This window comes from Equus caballus, chromosome 1 (assembly GCF_041296265.1).
Source record: "Equus caballus isolate H_3958 breed thoroughbred chromosome 1, TB-T2T, whole genome shotgun sequence".
Lineage (NCBI taxonomy): Eukaryota > Metazoa > Chordata > Mammalia > Perissodactyla > Equidae > Equus > Equus caballus.
In genome coordinates this window covers 22,218,400-22,239,582 of record NC_091684.1, presented here as the reverse complement: position 1 = coordinate 22,239,582, position 21,183 = coordinate 22,218,400, and the positions used below count along the sequence as shown (strand labels likewise).

Genomic DNA, 21,183 nt, shown 5'->3' with positions numbered 1-21,183 from the left:
CTCTGGGACCCCAAAATGGTCTCCTAAAGGTTTCTCAGTTCCCAGTGTCTCCCTTCCCCAAGCCATACTAAACACTGCTCCCTCTGACTGATCATGTCACTCTCTTGTTCAAAGACCCTCAATGAGTCCCTACTATCTGACAAAAACCTAAACTCCTGACTCCGGTGGTCAAGGCCACCCATGACCAGTCACGGGTCACTCATGAGTGGCCTTAACCAGGCCCTTATTTTTCTTTCTTTTTCAAGGTATCATTATTCCTATTCTCCTATTACCATGGATTTGCTCATGGTATTTCTTGTACCTTTCTATCTACAAGCATCTAACTTCTACCTTTCCACATTCAGTTTAAACAGAGTTCTTCCATGAAGCCTTCCTTGATCCTGCCAGCTTAAAATGTGCCCTCTCACCTATGAATTCTGTCCACACATTAACTAAATCTGTGCTGTCCGTTACAGAAGCTACCAACCACGTGGCTACTCAACACTCAAAATGTGGGTAATGTGACCAAGAAATTGAATGTTTAATTTTATTTTAATTAATTTAAATGTGAATTTTAAAACTGTGCTCAAATTCAGTTATTAGAAAAGTTTTAAGTATGTTTAGAACACCTTGGGTATGTAAGTCCATTTTTTCAACTATAAATTTTGTGAAATCTAAATACAGATCAAATATTTCCAATGAACATTTCATATTTAACTTGAGATGTGTAAATGCAAAATATACATCAGATTTAAAGACCTAGTATAAAAAAGAAGAAAGTAGGGGCTGGCCTCAAGACCAAGTGGTTAAGTTCACGCACTCAGCTTCACCAGTGTTTGTCAATTCAGACCCTGGGCGTGGACCTACACACCACTCATCAAGCCATGCTGTGGCGGCGTCCCACACAGAAGAACTGCAACGACCTACAACTAGGATATACAACTATGTACTGGGGCTTTGGGGAGAAAAAAAAAGAATGTAAAATCTCTCATTAATTTTTTATATTGATGATATATTAAAACGATAATTTTGGACATATTGGGGTAAATAAGATATATTACGAAAATTAACTGCACTGTTTCTTTTTGCTTTTTGTAATACGGCTATGAGAATATTTAAAATCACATGTGTGCCTCACGTATTTCTACTGGACAGCGCTGATCTAGTCCTTTCCTATGACAATTACCAGTTTCCATTTTGTATTAGAATTTGTGACGTGGCTTATCTACTCTTTAATCTCTTTAAGGGGATGCTTTCCCTCATTCACCTCTATAATAGTAATAATAACTATAATAGCGGCTAATATAATGAGCTTTATTCGGTAAAAGACATGCTTTAAGCATTTACATCTATTAACTCATTTAACCTGACAAAAGCCCAAGGGGGTGGATATGTCACTATCTCCTTTTTGCAGATGAGAAAAGGAGACTCAGAGAGTTTAACCGTCACTTAGGAATTTGAGATAACTTGCCTGAGGTCAAGCAGCTAGTTAAGCAGCAAATCTGGCATCTGAACCCAGAGAGTCTTCAGAGCACATGTTTACCTATATGCTAACCGCCTGCCCTCTGCATTTGCCCCAGTACTTAGCCCGGAGCAGGTAGTCATGAAACACGCGCCAGTCAAACACAACACAACTTCTCCTACCTTGCAAGGCAGATGGCTAAACTACACCAATAGAAATGACAGTTAAAGATTAAAAAGAAAAATGATGGGGGTGAAGGGATGGAGGACAGCAAGAGTACAATAATACAAGTTTGTGAAGCCTAAACAGTGACTTCTGCTATAAGAGTGACAGCTAATATGAAGCAAGCTTAACTTTTTGTGTTTTCAGGATGTTGCTGGAAAAGATTTTTCTGGGATTAGAGCCTCAGTTTCCTCGTCTAGGGAGGAGCCATCCAACTCTGATATTCCAGGATCATTACCAGGAGATGAAGCACTGAGGGAAAGCCTGGAACATCACCTGTGGTTTGGCCAGCCTCACTGCCATTCCCAAAGTTTAACAAGGAACTGCTGTGGGTGGGTGTATTAGGCCCCACCCGAATGTCAAAGACAGGGAATTCTTAAAAATCAGGAGATTGGACCAAAAACCAGTCTTATGATGAGGAAAAAAAAGTTGGCTCAGGAACAGCACCCAGGACCAATATCAAGATAAGCTTGGCTTGGCTTGGCTTGGGTACAAGAACTCCCCTACTAGTAAACAGATAGACTGTAGCCTGACTCCTCACAAAAGAAAACTGAAACTGAAATTCAACACTACAAAGCTTCTAACACACCCTTAACGGGAAACCTTTAACTTATAATTCAAGCAATACTCACAGGTCAAATCTTCCTGTACAATGAGGCCTCCGCTGGAGGTGAAGGGTCATAAGTAAAGCAGAACTATGAGGAATCTTTGGCTGGGGCTCCAAGACAGCCTGTGAGACCCCTTTCAGAGGAGAGACTCAATTTCAGTCAACAGTGTGCTAGCGGGCTGTGATGGTTAATTTTAAGTGTCAACTTGACTGGACTGAGGGATTCCCCAGATAGCTAGCTGGTAAAACATTATTTCTGGACGTGTCTGTGAGGTTGTTTCTGGAAGAGATTAACATTTGAATGGGTAGACTGAGTAAAAGTCACCTTTACCACCTGGGTAGAAATGATTCAATCCACTGAGGGCCTAAATAGAACAAAAAGACGCTGGAAGAGCGAATTTGTTCTCTCCTGTTTGAGCTGCGACATCCATCTTCTCCTGCCCTCGGTTATCAGCATTCTTGGTTCTCAAGCCTTCAGACTCAGATGGAGACTTACATCACTGGCACCATCTGCAAGCTGGAGAACCAGGAGAGCCAGCGGTGTAGTTCCAGTCCAAACCCCAAGGCCTGAGAACCAGGGCAACTGATGCTGCAGTGGCCAATACCTCAGAATAAATCTCTCTCTATATATAGATATCCATCTGTATATCCTATTGGTTCTGTCTCTCTGGAGAACCATGACCAATCAGGGACTAGGAGAAGACCCCAAACCAACTGCTCCATAAGGTGCTCCAGCCACAGGAACCACCATTCTGCTCAATAATGAGATAGGACAGCTGCAATCAAATCAGCCCAGGGCAACTGCCTGATGCTTGAAAAGCGAAAAATGAAAAGCACCACTGGTGAATCCAACAGAGAATCCACGTAACATGGAGCACAAGTCCAAAGACTGAGGCCTGGGACTGACAGGAGGTGGGGAAGAGCCCATCAGAGGGGCTCAGGCAGGAGAAGAAAAATGGAGTTCCTTGAGGACAAGGCCAGGGTCTGCCCTTCTTAAATGGGGGGTAGGCAGGGGTGCCCAGCTCCTCTGCTACCTATGCCTCCTACTACGACTCAGGCCCAAGTTGTGTGGGCCAACCTACTTACTCATCCAGTCCTTAATGGAGGTGAAATTTTGTTCCTATGAAGATGGTGAACCTTGTTCGTTTATTCTAGAGAATAGAGGTGAACGAAAGAATTCCATTATCAGCTTGACCCTAAACCTCACCAGTCTCTCCTCACCTTCCCCCTGCCTACTAAATCTAATATTAATGTACTCAGCCCTCACAGCTTCTTCATGTGCCACAAACCTCTTTTCCAGCTCAATCTTCTAATTCTCCTATACCCACACCTCATACTCTCTCACCTCCCCCTTCACCCACTTTTATAAGCAAAACCCTCATTTCTAGTGGTCTGTCCTCTCCACACACTGATCACTCCTTCCTCTCACCTCTTTGAGGAGCAAGTTCTAACCCATCATGATATGAAAAGCACAATTGTGGATCAATAGACCAAGGAATTCCATGGAACACTGAGTCCCCTAGACGACCTCTGAGATGACTACGGAATTCTATGGACATTTGAGTCTGGAAAATGCTGAATACTACATCCTCTCCTTGGAGTTGTACAGAGCACTTTAGTATATTAAAGGTCCTGAGAAGTCCCGCAGTTAAGAAACTGTTCAAATGAGCAAAGAATAGACATTTGAATAGTCCTATCTCCAAAGATATACAAATGGCCAAGAAACATATAAAACATGTTCAACATCACTAATCATCAGGGAAATGCAAATCAAAACCACAATGAGCTACTACCTCATACCTGTTAGGATGGCACTATCAAAAACAAAAACAAAAAAACAGAAAATAAGCGTTGGCAAGGATGTGAAGAAGTTCGAACCCTTGTGCAATGTTGGTGGGAAAACAGCATGGTGATTCCTCAAAAAATTAAAAATAGAATTATTATATGATCCAGCAATTCCACTTCTGGGTAAATATTCAAAAGAATCAAAAACAGGATCTCAAAGAGATATTTACACACCCATCTTCACTGCATCATTATTCACAAGAGCTAAGAGGTGGAAGCAACCTAAATGTTCTCAACAGATGAATGGATAAAGAGAATGTAGTATATACACACAATGAAATATTATTCAGCCTTAAAAAAGAAGGAAATCCAGAGGCCAGCCTGGTGGTGTAGCGGTTAAGTTAGCATGCTCACTTCAGTAGCCCAGGGTTTGCCAGTCTGGATCCCAGGCATGGACCTATGCACCACTTATAAGGCCATGCTGTGGCAGGCGTCCTACATATAAAATAGAGGGAGAAGGGCACAGATTTTAGCTCAGGGCCAATCTTCCTCAGCAAAAAGAGGAGGATTGGCCGCAGACGTTAGCTCAGGGCTAATCTTCTTCCAAAAAGAAAAAAAGAGGGGCTGGCTCCGTGGTCGAGTGGTTAAGTTCATGCGCTCTGCTGCGGCAGTCCAGGGTTCGGATCCTGGGCACGGACATGGCACCGCTTGTCAGGCCACGTTGAGGCGGCGTCCCACATCCCACAACTAGAAGGACCTGCAACTAAGATACACAACTATGTGGGGGGGGGGGGGGGGGGCAGGGAAATAAAGAAAAAAAAAAGATTGGCCACAGTTGTTAGCCCAGGTGCCAATCCTTAAAAAGAAAGAAAAGGAAGATTGGCAACAGTTGTTAGCCTAGATGCCAATCTTTAAAAAAAAAAAAAAAGAAAAAAAGAAAGTAAAAGAAGGAAATTCTATCATAAGCTAAAACATAGATGAAGCTTGAGGACATTATGTTCAGTGAAATAAGCCAGTCACAAAAAGACAATACTACATGATTTCACTTACATGAGGTACCCAAAGTAGTCAAATTTTTAGAAATAGAAAGTAGAATGGTGATTGGCCGGGGAGGTGGGGGGGGGGGGTTGTTCAATGGGTACAGGGTTTCCATTTTGTGAAATGAAAAAGTTCTAGAGATCTGTTACACAACAACATGGATACAGTTTACTGTACTAAACACTTAAAATAGTTAAGATAATAAATTTTATGTTAAACTTTCTTACCACACAAAAAAAGGGCTCAACTCATTTCACTATTTTCTTGACTACTGAATACATTTTTTGCAAAAGAGCTTACAAGACCCAACAGGAATGCTGTAGAATACAATTTGGGGAACATCGTTCTAAACATCATAGCATCCTGAACTTCATGCTGTTGACTCAAATCACCCAATCCCTTTGGTTATCCATTTTGGCCCTTCATTTGCCCTTAAGGCCAGGCAATCTCATGTCTCCAGGCAGGAGTCCAATCTTGATGCTGTCCCCAGGTTAACAACAGCCTGATATTGTCACTACCATGTGGTCTGGCACCTTTAGGGAAGGGCAGAAAGGAGGCCAAGTGAAGTGGACATCTTTTGGGAACTTCGCTCAACTTATAGTGATACTCTTATCTGCTACCCTCTTCATCAGGGTGGACCCTCATCAGTCACATCTGCGCCACAGGCTATCTCATATACCGTATGCACAGACACACAGACACACACACACATGCTAACCAGGACCAAGGGTAAACACCAAGCTAGTATGCCAATCAAGTCCTCATCCAGGCCTCTGGATTTGGGATTAAGGTTCTAGCTCAACCTAGTATCTTGAAAGTAAGAAATAAAGAGATATACATGTGGGAACTGTTGGGTGGCCAGCAATTTACAATCTACCTTGTTGCCTGAGAAAGAGAGAAACTGATCTGCAGCAAAAGATGAAACTCCTCCCATCCAAGTTCTTCATAAGAGCCAGCTGCACTCCAGCCCTCGGGTTCCATGAGACACCCTATCTGAGGCCCTGACATTGCACAACTCAAGGGACCACCATTCACAACCTAGAGTTGTGCCAGTGCAGTGGCCCTGCCCCTAAACCCTCATAAACCATTTTTATTGCTCAAAGTACCTTCAGGTGGTTTCTGTTACCTGCAACTAAAGAATCCTAGAACACCAACCATATTTCCCACTATTGCTCTTTATTTCCCGGGCTTTTGCCAGGGGAACTTGCCATGTTGTTTCTGAAAAGCACTCCAAGCTTCCCTGCTTCTCTGCCTTTGCCCTTACTAATCCTCCTGTCTAGAATCCCTTCCCCCTCCTCTAATTATCAACTCTACTCATCCTTCAAGGTCCAGTTCAAATGCCTCTCCTGCCCATGGAGCCCTCATCATCCTCCGCTCTCACCCTCGAAGTTTCACACCTCTGTCCAGATTTCACTGATCCCATTTCCACATTCCACTTTGCAATAGAGACGTGTTTGCACATCTTAACTGCATTACTACACTGTACGCTTTGAGACCAGGACCATTTTCATCTTTGTGTCATGTACCATATCTAAGGCATACGCAAAGGCTGTAAAAAAAAAATACATGTACAGATGATGACTCTTTGGAAGAACAGCACTTCGTATACTGTCTCATCTCTCTACTAAACATAAGCACAGTGAAGGCAGAATTCAATCTTAAATTCATCTTTGTAACCCTGCAGTACCATGACCATGGTGTAGGCATTCAAACACCTGCTGACACAACATCCTAAAAGAGTAGACTAGAATTCTTTCATCCTTCTGCCCCTCAGCCCCATCACATGCAGTCTCCACCTCTCCAAACCCAACTCTCCCACATTTCGATCACTAGTGTTCTCAGAGGTAAAAAGGCACTTACTGAGTTGCTTCCATCAAAGGTGGCAGTTGGGGGAAAGGTGGGAGTGATACACAGAATCATCCCTAAATCCTGCTAGGATGGAGATCCATGATGACTTTCTGGCTGCTCTTCTGGCCATGTCCCAGAGGGATGAGACAGTAGGGATGGGGAGAAGGGAAGCAGGACAGACAATTCTGCTGGGGGTAGGATGTGACAGAAAAGATGAGGTAAAGTATGTCAACGACAGAAAGGTCCAGACTTCTGTCCCTTTATTTGTCCATTAATTCTCCCACAATTTACTGAAAGCTGGCTATATTTACTGGAAACAAGGAAGCCAGGGCCAAATCAACAAGTACTGTGTGAGAATCTACCAGACAAGGTCCCTGTGCCAAGCCCTGGAGGACATGCTTAGTTGTGGACTGACAACTAGAATCCTATGAACACACTGGGGCTGGAGGAAAAGAATGAAAAGAGAGGAGAGGACGATGAGTTCCATAAGTGACCCATCTCCACTCAGTACCTGGTGGGCATCTCCAGATGGGATGATGTAGGCCTGGATAGGTTCTGTCACATACTCCAAGTTTCTCATAGCTTGTCTCAGTTGCCGAAGCAGCTCCGAAGTTACCTTTGGAGCCATTCTGCTGTCTGAAACAACAGGAAAGTTTATTCCAAAACCAGCCTGCCCCATGCAACTCAATGACTACTTTAAAGGGAGCCCTAGAGAAGCATCTGCGATGTTCTACCCCACCCCCAGCTGGGTCTTCAAACTGACCACGCCACCACCAGACCAAAAGCAAAGCTGCCAGAAACTCTGAAGTTCACAGTTCTTAAATATCACTTCCAAACAGCCATTTGTGGCAAGAAAAGTTGAGCTATTAATAATCATTTCCAAATATCAGTTACCTCTTTCACTTCTAGGATTTTATCTAAGGAGATAAACAGATGCACAAAGGTATGTGTTCATCTTTGTTTATAGTAATAAAAAATGGGGAAAAACACATAAATTGGTTAAATGAACTACAATACAAGCAAGAGTACACTATGAAAACATTAAAAATTACACAGACCTCTATTTAACTAGCAAGAAAACCAAAACACTGGTGGGTGATTAAAAACAGATTACAAAAGAACATGCATAGATTGTTCTTACTTACTGAAAATTCTGTATGTGTATACGCAGAGGGAACTTTCTGAAGGCCAGTCACCCAAGTGTTAATTAGTGGTTACCTTTGGTTACAGGGATTTGGAGTGATTTTTATTTTCTTCTTGTGCTTTACTGCTTCAGTTTGACTGCTTTAAAAAATGTTTTATATTTTTTGTTAAACAGCTAACCACAGATTAGTGATTAGCAGAAAGGTCAGTCTACTAGAAGTCAAAAGTCTAAGTCATGTGCTCTAGTGAATACCTACTATCAATGGGCTGTGCAACCTCATGGAGAAGGGGACCAGGTCCTCAGTGCTCTGTGTTCTCCTCTAAAATTCACTAAGAGCAGAGGAGATCCAGGGTTTTCAAACTGAGCCCCCAAGAAGTCCCAGGGGTCCCAAGGAGCCTATCATCCCAATAAAACTAGCGCTGGAGTCACCAGCTCTAGAAAATACAAAATAGGAACAGAAATACAAAAATCATTAAAAAGAAAATGTTAGGGACATTAATGTAGTCCTACTAGAAATCCTTAAACTTTTACTAATTTCTAAGTAGTCAAAATCAAAAGAGAAAAAGTACAAAAGACAGCTTCTAGGTGATGAAGGCACAGATGATGCAAGCTGACTATCAAATCACTTTAGCTGGTTCTTCCAAAAAAACCAGTTCTCAAAAAATATTGATATCAGTGAACATTTCCAGTAAATCATACTATGTGATAACTACAGATATATGACATAGATAGGTAGGTAGATAGATGACTAGATCATAGCTATAGTCCCATGGGTACATAACAACTTCACAAAAAGCCAATTATAGAACAATGATCATACATATTTTACTACATCTCATATACTATTAGAATTCAAGTAGAACGAGCTTTTCCAGCTCATTTTTCTAATAGATTTTATTTTTTACAGCAGTTATAGGTTCACAGCAAAAGTGAGCAGAAAGTGTCAAGCGTTCCCACATACCCCTCTGTACACACAGCCGCCCCTACTATCAAGATTCCCCACCAGACTGCTACCTTTGTTATAATCTACATGAACCTACGTTAACACATCATTATCCCCCATGGTTTATATTAGGGTTCACTCTTGGTGCTGTACATTCTACGGGTTTTGATGAATGTATAATGACATGTATCCATCATTGTGGTATCATACAGAACAGTTTAACAGTTTTTATTGTCCTAAAAATCCTCTCTGCTCAGCCTATTTATCTCTCCTCCCACCACCTCAACCCCCAGCAATGACGAATCTTTTTTACTGTCTCCACAGTTTTGCCTTTCCAGAAAACCATACAGTTGGAATCATATGGTATACAGCCTCTTCAGACCAGCTTCTTTCACTTAGCAATGTGCATTTAATGTTCCTCCATGTCTTTTCAGGGCTCAATAGCTCAATTTTTTAGTGCTGAATAATATTGCACTGTCTGGATGTATCCAAGTTTATTTATCCAGTCACCTACTGAAGAGCATTTTGGTTGCTTCCAAGCTTTGGCCATTATGAATAAAGCTGCTATAAACATCCATGTGCAGGTTTTTGTGTGGACGCAAGTTTTCAACTCCTTTGGGTAAATTCCAAGGAGCATGATTGCTGGATCATATGGTAAAAGTATATTTAGTTTTGTAAGAAACTGCCAAACTGTCTTCCAAAGTGGCTGTACCATTTTGCATTGCCAGCATTAATGAATGAAAGTTCCTATTGGTCCACATCCTCACCAGTATTTGGTGTTATCAGTGTTTTGAATTTGCCAGCCCATTTTTTAAACAAATAAATAATACTTTTCTTAACCAAAAACATCCTAATGCACAATGCTGTAAGAAATGGAGAGTTACATTGAGACCATTATACTACAAGTTATCTTCAAGGACTGACACCCTGACTCACTGTGGCTTGTACTCTGTTAGGTACAGATCCTTTTTTGGTTCTTTTTCTTTAACATTTTCATCTGCTGCTTCTCCATCACCACCAGCACCTTAAGCTACAGAAGCCTCAGTCATTATGGTTATCTCCAACAGATTCCCCTATAAGGTACCATACTGATCCTAGGACTCATTGAAAAAGTGCCCCAATCATAATCTGCAAGAGCAGCTGTAGCTGCCAGCCTCAGGGCCCTACCTCAGGAGTCTCTGAAGGATAGAAGTACTCAAAGAGAGAGTCACTGGAAACGGTCCTATTCACAACTCAAACGCGTCCATGTTCCTTGCATTACAGCTGCTGCTGAATACTTTTCAGAGGGGCACCCTTTCCTTTTGTCTGATCTACTGAACCTGTAATTTCTTGCCTATTTTAGAAAGAGGGATCAGAAGTATCTGATCTGACTGAAGTTTGTAGGTCAACATCTCCAGTGGGTTCAAAATGAAGCCTATTGTGACCTCATAAGCTTGCCAGCATCTGAAAACTTTATTATGACATCTTTCAGGAGCTTCAGAATAGACTTGTATTTCCAAACCACATTTCTGAGCAAGTTAACATTAAAAAGAATCAAGCCAAAATGTAGACGCACTTTGGAGCAGTATTTCAACCTTGACTGCACATTAGAACTACCTGGGGAACTTATGATTTAATTAGTCTGGAGTGCAGCCTGAGCATCTGGAATTTTCAAAAGCAAATATATGGTAGAAGCCAATATATTTTCTTTCAAGATCATTAATTTCCTTATAGAATTTGGCTTCTATTTGAGCACATTCTGACTTAAGGATTTTGATGGCACTGACTGGGTGTTTACAGCACTGACTGTAGTATGTATCAACATTATCAGTCACTGACTTCATCAATACAGTCAACAGAACCAATGGCAAGCACAAAACCTTCAATTACAAACGGAAAACCACCAAACGCAAACAGAGCCAGGCAAAGACATCCTCTGCCTCCTGGTCACCATAACCTGCCTCCTCATCACCACATTCCGACCTTCGTCACCATCTCCTGCCTCATTATCACATTCCTCCTCTTGACTGGCCTCCTCAGAATCACCAGCATCATCAGCTTCACTCTACTACAGTGGCATTTTCACACTTCCCTCCACAATGCGACGTGACCCAATCAACACTCTTAACACTTTCCCTGGCTCCTTCTGCCTCATCTCATGCTCTTCACATTTGGTCGGTGACCTTGGTCAAATGCAGCCACTTCTTTGTCATCATTATCAGATACAATGAAAGAACTCCCAATACCACAACCAACAGCTAGGATGTGGTAAGGGGCAGTGGCAGCAACAGCAAAGGCAGAGAAGACAGCAACAGGCAGTGGCTGAGGCAATGGGCTGTGGCAGTGGAGACAACTACTAGTGAGGTGGATATAATGGGCAAAAGTGGCTGAGGCAGCTGTAGCCACAAGGACAACAAGCCTTGAAAATGACTGAATGGGTGGGCAGCAAGCGCTGAGGAGGGGACAACGTGGAAGCAATTACAAGACCCAGTCATTGAGGTAGCGGTGGTTGAAAAGGCAGCCAAGATGGAGAAGATGAAAGCTGAAGCTGGCAACCCTCAGTAGGGTAATTTTTATGAGGATTAAATAAGTTATTATATGTAAAGAACTTAGAAACAGTAAACACAAATTAAATGTTATATGCTTGCAATTATTAGAGTTAGATATACAATCAACTAACCATGAAAGCAATGTGATAAATAGTGCAACAGGTGTATATATTGCTTTTCCTTAAGACAGGGACCATGTCATCCTCATCTCTAAATCCACGTATGTAGCCCAGCACCTGACACACATATGCTCATACAAAGACGGCTGAATGAATGTCACAATTTTATGTCTATGACCTTTTCAGACTCAACATAATAAACTGTAATGACTCTTCAGTGAAAGAAGCAAGCTAGAATTTTAGAAGATGCCATATTATAGCATCTGCTCATTCCCATTACTTTCCAGATACGTTAGAAGCAGCCAAGAGCTAATCAGGGTGTGCAGGAAAATGGGAAGCCAAGAGCAACAAGCCTAGTCCATGATGTAACATTAGCCCATACACTGCCAGGTATTTTTAAATCATGCTTTAAAGAGAATGACTCATTTAAAAGTCTCTTGCATATGTGGGTCTGCTTTTAGAAATAAGTTCCTAAACTTCCTAAACAATAAAGATTTTTTTCACTGCTTAAAAGTACATGAAAAGCACACCCTATTTACCTCATTGGGTGGGCTAGGAAAATTTAACATGACAACATGTGAAAGCACCAGACACAGCATCTAGCACTTTGGAGGAGCTCAAGAAATAGTCTTTGAATCTGGATCTGAAGCACCAGCTGAGATTCCTACATGCCTTGCTATAAGAATAGAAGGGGCTGGTTTACTCCAATTTCAGCATCTTAACACATGCACAGATGCCAAGCTGCTCTTCCAGCAACAATAGCTTTAGTGGTGGTGAGCAAGTGCCAAAAGCTTTATATATATTAGTGGTTAATTCTCACAATAATCCTCCAAAGGAAGTTTCACCATTCCCATTTTACAGACAAAGGAACAGGAGTTAAATACTCGCCCAAGTCAACTGGATCATCAGGAACCAGGACCCAAAGTCTATCCAATTCCCAAGTCCATGCTCTATCACACCTTACTATCTAGGGGACATAACATAAAGGGGACATAACACTCTCTTAAAGGCTTCTAAGGTCTATGGAATCAAAATAAGTGGGCTCCAGTTTCTGGCTAGGATGCAATCTCAGACAGCTGAAGCTCCCCGAACCTCTATTTCTTCATATATAATAAAAAGAAAGAGTTCTCTTCAAACTCTAAATGTAACGATTCTACTACTTTTGCCTTTTCCTTACTTTCTCTTTTTCCCACTCCTTCTTCCTTCTTCTTCTCCTCCCACCTAATATGGCCCAAAATGTGTTGGATACATCTATAATTTTAAGGGAAAAGGACCTAAAATTGCATGTAATGATAGCACTGATCTTCCAAAGGGAGATCAGTCATGGCTTCTTATGTGCTTCAAGGGATCAATTTTTTCAGTCAGCTAAAAGGAAACGCTGTGGTTCTCCTGCGTAATCCATAGAAAAGCACTGGCTTAGAGGGGTAGAAATACAGTAATACACCACTTTTCAGAATTCAGGTTTCTGGCAACCCAATGAGACAACTAACCAGTTCTGGGAAAAGGGTATGATTCCAGAAAGGTCCCCCAAAAAGATTTTCCTGAATGCACATTCAACTTACAAAGCACAATAATACATTATAAACTTTTCTCATTTCATAATCTTATGATGCAAATTGAAAGCTAATCTCTAAGGTAGCCAATAAAAGGATTATATTAGAGATTTAAAAAGCTGGAATAGGACTTTTTCAATAATAACCTATTGCCACCACCACCACCCCAGGAGTAGGAAGTGCAAAAAGTATAATTCTCTAACATACTACCTAAAAAAAGTGGTAAATATACAGAAATGGTAACCAACTACCCAGGAAGCCAAAGGACAAAATAGTTTTTAATTCCAGATATACCCCTAGCCATGATCAATTATTAATCCCTTACCCTCTTTTCTCTTCCAGTTTGGGGTTGGGTGGGGGGACCTACAATCCTTTTGAGATGTTCCATCTAATTAATAGGCAAAATTATTACCTGTTTCCACACCTGGGTCTCCTGTATGTGTCACCTCGTTAGGTTCAATTATTCTTAAATTTTTCAGCAGAAAATCCTGGTGATTCGCCCTTAAGAAGAGGAAAAAACAGGATATTGCAGACTTTGACCACAGCAAACGTGGCAAGATTTAGTCAGAGAGGACATCGACTTGACTTAGCAGTTTTCCTTGTGAGTCGGAAGACCTCTCACCCCAGCGTCAGTAACAAAATAAAAAAAAAACGTTTCACATAAAACATCAGCATGGCACATAAATCCTCTCAGGCCTAGTCTCTAATTCATGAATTAGCTATGCCTAATCTCCTGTTTAGTCTAAAAAGATTTTATTTGCAATGACTACAGTTTCCACATGTACAAGTTCTATTTGGTCCTTTTTCAAACTAGTCTCTTCTTTCTTCCTGGTGTCCTATTCTTTCACTATGGCTCCCATTCCTTCTCTTAGCTTTAATTATTTGAGGCCCTTATTTTATAATTCATTTCAGAGTTTCCATTAGAAGGTCTTGGGATAGTAATCCTCAACTTTGCTCGGTCTGCTGGCTCCATCTTGGTGGGTCATTCCTTGTGTTCTGTAATCTTTTATTAAAAGCTTATCTTTAGTAGAGACTTTTACCTATGAGAATGAGATGCGTCCTGGAATGTACAAGAACTAGTGTCACTACTATTTGTTTCTGAGACTAATTTTCACTTTAATTTCTTAGCTAGGAGATTTGCCCACAAATTTCTTGTCCTCATACGGGGATAATCTGATGTCCTGGACCCAGGTATGAAGACCTATAGTGTCTGATAACCTCCCCAGGCTCAGCTTACCAGCTACCAATTAGGCTTTAAGTTCCCCTAAATTTCTGGCACAAACCTGTCTTTCTTTCAGGTCCATTCAGTCAACAAATATTTATTGAGAATCTTCTATAATCCAGGCCCCATTCTAGACAAAACAGGGAACAAAACCTCAAGAGGTTTACGTTGGGGAGGGCAGGGAGGGATGCTGGGAGGGAAGGATACAGGAAGAGAGGCAAGAGACACAAAACAAGAATACAGTCTGTCAGAGAGTGAGTATGTGCTCCATGAAATGAAGTAAAGCAGGGCAAGGGGAAGAGAGTGTCAGAGAGGTAAGGGGAAAGGTTATTTTATATGAGGTTGCCAGGCAGAGACCTTAAAAAAACTGAAGGACCAAGCCATATGGATGTCTAGGGGAAGAACATTCCAGAAAAGAGGAAGAGAAAGTGCAAAGGCCCAAAGGCAGGAGTATGTGTGGTATACCTGAGGGAAAGCAAAGAGGCCAGTGTGACACAGTTGCATGTATTGGGAGATGTGAAGGTAAGTGGTTAGGAGACAAAATTAGAGAGATAAAAAGGAGCCTGTTGTAGGCTACAGAAAGGGTCTTGGATTTTATTCAGCCATGAACTTAAAGATAATTTTGTTATAATTTTACCACATTGTTATGAGTTAGTAGGTGGTGAGGGGTCCACATTAGCTCAGTCTACCACATAGCCAAAACCAGAATACGAGACATTTTCACCAATCACTCCAGTCCTGCTCTCAGAAGGCTGCTACTTTAATTTCACTGGACAGAAGAAGATATTCTTTACTAGGGGAATCACATATTCTTTCATTGAAAAGCAAAACACTTTAATATCTCTTATAAATATAAATGCATATATCCTCAACAAAATACTAGCAAACTGAATCCAGTAATATATAAAAAGGATCATACACCATCACTATGTGGCATTTATCCCAGGAACGAAAGATTGGTTTAATATACAAAAATTAATGTAACACACAATATCAAGAGAATAAAGAACAAAAACTACACAATCTTCTCAACAGGCACAGAAAAAGCATTTGACAAAATCCAACATCTCTTCATGACAAAAGTACTCAAACTATAAGAAGAGAAATTCCTCAATCTGACCAAGAATATGACAAAACCCATAGCAAACATCATCCTTAAAGCTTTCCCCCTAAGATCAGGAACAAGACAGAGATGTCCACTCTTGCTACTTCTAGTCAACATTGTACTGGAGGTTCTATTCAGGGCAATTAGGCAAGAAAGTGAAATAAAAGGCATCCAGATTAGAAAAGAAGCAGTAAAACTATATCAATTACAAATGGCATTATCTTGAATACAGATAATCCCAAAGAAGCCACACAAAAAAATTTCAACTAACAAACAAGCTCATCAAGAATGCAGGATACAAAATCAATATACAAAAATCAACTGTATTTCTATAAACTTGCAATGAACAACCCAAAAGTGAAATTAAGAAAAGTTCATTTACAATAGCATCAAAACAACAAACACCTAGGGATAAATTTAACAAAAGAAGTATAAAACTTACACTCTAAAAACTACAAAAAATTGTTGAAAGAAATTAAAGAAGACCTAAATAAACGGAAGGACATTCCATGTTCATGGATTAAAGGACTTAACATTGCTAAAATGGCAATACTCTCCAAAATAATCTACAAATTCAATAGGATCCCTACCAAATTCCAGCTAGTTTCTCCGCAGAAGTTGACAGGGAGATCCTAAAATTCATATGGAAATGCAAGGAATCCAGAATGGCCAAAACAATCTTGAAAAAGAACAGTTGGAGGATTCACGCTTCCTGATTTTAAAACTAATAAAACTACAGTAATCAAAAGAGTGTGGTACTGGCATAAGGAAAGACTTATAGATCAATAAAAGAGAATTGACAGTTCAGAGATAAACCTTCAGATCTGCTGTCAACTAATTTTTGACAAAGCTGCCAAAACCCTTCAGTGGAGGAAAAAATAGTCTCTTCAACAAGCGATGCTGGGACAAATGAATAACCACATGCAAAAGAATGAAGTTGAACCTCTATCCTCCACCATATATAAAAATTAACTCATGGATCATAGACATAAATATTTCTTAGAAGAAAACATAGGCATAAAACTGCCTGACCTTGGATTAGGCAACGATTTCTTAAACATGACATCGAAAGCACAAGCAACAAAAGAAAATAGATACACTGGACTGCATTAAATTAAAGACTTGTGCTTCAAAGGATATCATTAAGAAAGAGAAAAAACCCAGAAAATGAGAGAAAAGGGGCCGGCCCGGTGGCACAGCGGTTAAGTTTGCACGTTCCGCTTCTTGGCGGCCCGGGGTTCGCCGGTTCGGATCCCGGATGCGGACATGGCACGACTTGGCACACCATGCTGTGGTAGGCGTCCCACATATAAAGTGGAGGAAGATGGGCACGATCTTAGCTCAGGGCCAGGCTTCCTCAGCAAAAAGAGGACTGGCAGTAGTTAGCTCAGGACTAATCTTCCTCAAAAAAATTTAAAAAAACACAATAACAAGTATGGGCAAGGATGTGGAAAAATGGAACCCTCAGACATTGCTGGTGGGAATATAAAATGGTGTAGTGGCTTTGGAAAACAGTCCAGTGTTCCTCAAAACATTAAATATAGAGTTACCATATGACCTAGCAATTCTACTCCTAGGTATGGAAAACTGAAAACATAAGTCCACATAGAAACTTGTACACAAATGTTTATAGCAGCATTATTCACAATATCCAAAAAGTAGAAACAATCCAAATGTTCATCAACTGATGGAAGGATAAATAAAAGTGGTCTATCCAAACAATGGAAAATTATTTGGCAACAAAAAGAAATCAAGTACTGATACATGCTACAACATGTTATGCTAAGTAAAAAAAAGCCAGCCACAAAGGACCATATATTCTATGATTCCATATGGAATGTCCAGAATAGGCAAATCCACAGAGACAGAAAGTAGATTAGTGGTTGCCCAGAGCTGAGGTGGTGTAGGGGGAAATGAGGAGTGACTGCTAATGCGCACAGTGTTCCCTTGTGGGTAATGAGAATGTTCTAATATTGACTGTGGTCATGGTTGTACAACTCTGTGAATATTCTAAAAACCCCTGGATTGCATATTTTAATAGGTGAATCGTGTGATATATAAACTGTATCTCAATAAAGCTGTTACAACATTTTACAAAATGAGAAAACTTTTTCTTGGACAGAGAAACAAATCACATTTTCACCTGATTTCCCTCAACTTCATATGCACGTTTATAAGCCAAGGAAGTCATTTTCTGTATATATTCAAATTTAACTGGCCCCAGTGACTAGTTCAGACATAGGACAAGAGAGCTGGAGGGAGATTATTCAGACGTAGCTCTATTTGTTCCCTTTACAAGAGAAGAAATAAAGATAACTTGCCACAGCCCATACTCCTCAGTAGCTGCAAAGTCAAGACCAGAAATCAGGGCTGACAGGTGATGCTCCCAGAGAATGTGAGTTCAAGCTCTCTCTGCAAGCATCACCACCTTCCCCTCCTGTCAGGATCAAAGGAGCCAGGAAGCAGCTAAACATCAGCTGTCCTGCCTCTGTCATAACCTAGTCTCTAGAGTCCAAGATCCATCCACCCTTCACTTACTTGGACAGATACATTCTCAGGCTCTCAGTTGAAGCAGAGCTGTCATAAAATGTTAGCGCTAGAATGTACCTCAGGGACCATCCAACTCAGCTCCCTCCTTTAGACAAAGAAACTGAGATCAAACAACTTGCTCAAGGCCTCACAGCTATTTGGTGACAGAGCTGGTCTAGAACTAGAGTCTAGGCCTCCCAACGGCCAGCTCCGTGCTCTTCCCCTTCCCAGGGCCTCTCTAGCCTATACCTTCTCAAGGTCATGATGTGCCATGAGGTGGTGAAGAGGAAAGAAGTGTGCAGAGAACCTCCTGTTCAATCTTTGCATAAAACAGTTAAGGCGTATTTTTCTCCCTCTCTCTTTTTTAAAGAAATCCCATGAGGGTTCTGGTTATCCTCTACCCTCCCCCAGTCCAAGATGAGAATCACACATGTCTATTGCTCCAGATGGGGCAAAACAAGGACTAAGATGTTCAATCACACCTCATGAGGTGAGACAAGGGTAGAATGGAACAAGTTCTAAGGTGGGGAAGTGGGCGATGTTGTATTTGCCTAGCCAGAATCCATCCCTCCTCCTTTTGATCAGTTTGCCTTTTGAGAATGTCTCTTCTCCATTTTCAGTCCACAGAGTTGAGATGAGTCTCACGCATTCACCCATCAAGTTCTGGGACCCAGACCTGGTCAATCCATCCCTCCAGCCACAATGACTGGCTCAGGGATAGACATAAGGATCAAGTCAGCCCAGTGAGAATGAAATGTGGGATTTCTGCTCCAACCACTAGGTAAGAAGGCTCTATTTCTGCTGGGGCTGTCAGCCTAGAACTATCATAACCTGCCATGAGGAGAAAGTCTGTCTGAGAATGAAGCCAACACTAAAGAAATCACAGCCAAGAGAGGCCAAATCTGATGCCAATGTCAGTCTCCTGGACTCAGCTGCACTAGCCAGCTCAACCCCTTTTTACTTGTCAATTTTGAGTTCAGTTCCCATCACCTAAACTGAGTCATTTTACATTGAATAGCACTCAAAGTCCGCCACTAGGGGAGATGCCTGGGGCAAACAGGCTCTCTTCTCTCAGTCTTTCAGGGGGCTGTTGTGTGAGGTTAGGGAGGCTCTACCTGCTGATGTTGAAGGACCCTTCTGCCCCTAAAATGTTGTGATTCTATAAATCCAGCAAAGATCACCTTGGTCCTCAAAGGGTTCATCTCCACCTAGGGCCTAACTCATCATTATCCACATGCCTGGCTCCATTTCCAGCATTTAACATACAGGCAGCTCCTTCTACATGCAGGTTTGCCATACTTCACACCCTTCCACAGGGCAGGTTTGGTTCTGCACTCATCCCTAACATGTGTAGCAAGGTCAAGTCCAGGTCAAGGTCAGCTTGGGATCTGTCCACTCACAAACAAAGGGACAAGCCATGGTCTGTGTTCAGTAAGTGAGCTGGCCATGCTGCCAAGCGTGTTCATTCAAGTCTGAAGCGGTCAGAGGATGGCTGAGCCCGTGTGGATCACCGGGGAGTTTGGCTTCTGGCCTTTGTAAACTCAGAACGTCTCTCTCAGTCTCCCACTTTGTTAGCTGCTCTGATAAGTATATCGTGGTTGTGGGGGTTGAAGAGACTGAAACGTGTTTAAATGTGAGGCCGGGCATTATCCTTTTGACCTCTCTGTAGCCAGGGAGAACCCAGGACAGGTTACCGGGGAGATTTTCCTGGAGATTATGCCCAAGTATTTCTTTACACAGCCTCTGAAACCATTTGAGTACGGAGAGGCCCGCGGTTGCCTGGTTCTGTGGCGGTAACAGATGAGTAAAGCAAATTGCACGTGTCAGTACTGTCCGGGTCGCAATGTGAGGGTTAGATTCCCGGGGAAGTGGAGCGAGGGCAAGGGCTCACCCACCTCCCCGGACCCCGGCACTTGCGAGCAGGGGCCGACTTCCTGCAACGGCAGGGCCTTCCAGCCGGGCCGGGGGCGGCGACGGCCGCTCCGCGGACACTCGCCCGGGAGGCGGGCTCTGGCTGCCGGGGGTGCCCGCGGCCCCGCCGGAAACGCACCGGAACTTGCCGGGCTGCGTGGCTCCCTTCCCTGCTCCCGCTCCGGGGGCTCGGGCAAGCAGGGGCCCTCGCCCAACAGCTGGCGGCCGCCCGCCGCTCCTCACCCGCTCGTCCCTACCCTCCGGGGTGCAACACGCGCGCCCGGGCCGGGAGCCGCGCGCTGCCCGGAAGCCGGCTCCCTGGCAGAGTCCCCTCACCTTACTCGCGGTGCCTTTCTGGAGGCTGCCATTCGGCGGTGACGTGCAGAGGCTCACGTCAGGGGAGCACAGACCAGCTGATCACCGCGGAGGGGCAGGAGGGAGGGAGCCGCTGCGCAGGGAGCATGCGCTCGAGGAGCCGGCCACGCCCCCCTCTGTAGCGCGCGCTCGAGCCGCAGCCCCGCCCCCATCAGGCCCCGCCCACCGCCCGAGCTAGTGCGGCGCGGGGCGGGAGGCAGGGAGTCGGTTTCCCCTTCGACCCTAACGGGCGTCGTTTCCCTACAGCGAGTTGGGGGGTGGCCTTGCTGCGGCACGTCGTTTCTGTTCATTTTTCTCGCCATTCCCTAAAGAGGAAAATGAAGGGCTTTGCCAGCTGAAGGGGATGCTGCCCGACGAGCTGCCCTCCAGGGATGTTCTGTCCTTGGGGAGAGCGGAAGGGAGGGGAACGTGGCTACTTCTAGAAGTACCTCCGCAGGGTCTTACTTTCTGAGGCTTTAGAGATGTGCACAAAGTCACTTCTCCAGGCAGCTTCGAAATCCGGCTGCCCACCCCACCTGGATAACTAATAAGCACCGCAAACTTTAACATGTCCCAACCGGGCTCCCGGTCCAACGTAAAACAAAACAAAAGCATGCTCCACCAAACAGTGTTCGCCATCTCATTAAGGGTCTACCCCGTGCTTTGAGATGCTCAGGCCAAAATCCCGGAGTCATCCTTGCCTCTTCTTTCACACCCTATATTCAGTGTGTCAAAAAATCGTGTTGGCCTTGGCGTCAGAATCCATCCCTAGTCCTATGGCTTCTCACCACCCGACCTGTCCTCACTGTGGTCTGCAGTCACTACTGCCTTACC

The 21,183-nt window shown here is 42.9% G+C and overlaps 1 protein-coding gene and 1 long non-coding RNA gene across 5 annotated transcripts in view; both read right to left on the bottom strand.

Moving 5' to 3' along the window:
- XPNPEP1 (X-prolyl aminopeptidase 1) overlaps positions 1-20,595 on the bottom strand; it is a 54,562-nt gene extending 33,967 nt beyond the window's left edge. For 2 of the 4 annotated variants that reach the window (XM_070221206.1, XM_023639715.2), the window contains exons 1-3: positions 20,332-20,595; positions 13,641-13,729; positions 7,453-7,577 (exon numbers count right to left, since the gene is read on the bottom strand). In XM_070221206.1, the coding sequence (XP_070077307.1) occupies positions 7,453-7,577; positions 13,641-13,729; positions 20,332-20,363 (246 nt within the window). In that variant the 5' untranslated portion in view covers positions 20,364-20,595. Of the gene's footprint in view, positions 1-7,452; positions 7,578-10,195; positions 10,456-13,640; positions 13,730-20,331 lie in introns of those variants that run through there. The other 2 variants (XM_023639717.2, XM_023639726.2) reach the window with 2 other exon arrangements.
- On the bottom strand, positions 1,451-3,705 carry LOC138915352 (uncharacterized). Its single transcript, XR_011421160.1, has 4 exons — positions 3,560-3,705; positions 3,357-3,421; positions 2,296-2,404; positions 1,451-1,644 (listed from the first exon to the last, which is right to left on the bottom strand). It is a non-coding gene; the product is annotated as an uncharacterized lncRNA (long non-coding RNA).
- Positions 20,596-21,183: the final 588 nt, after the last annotated feature.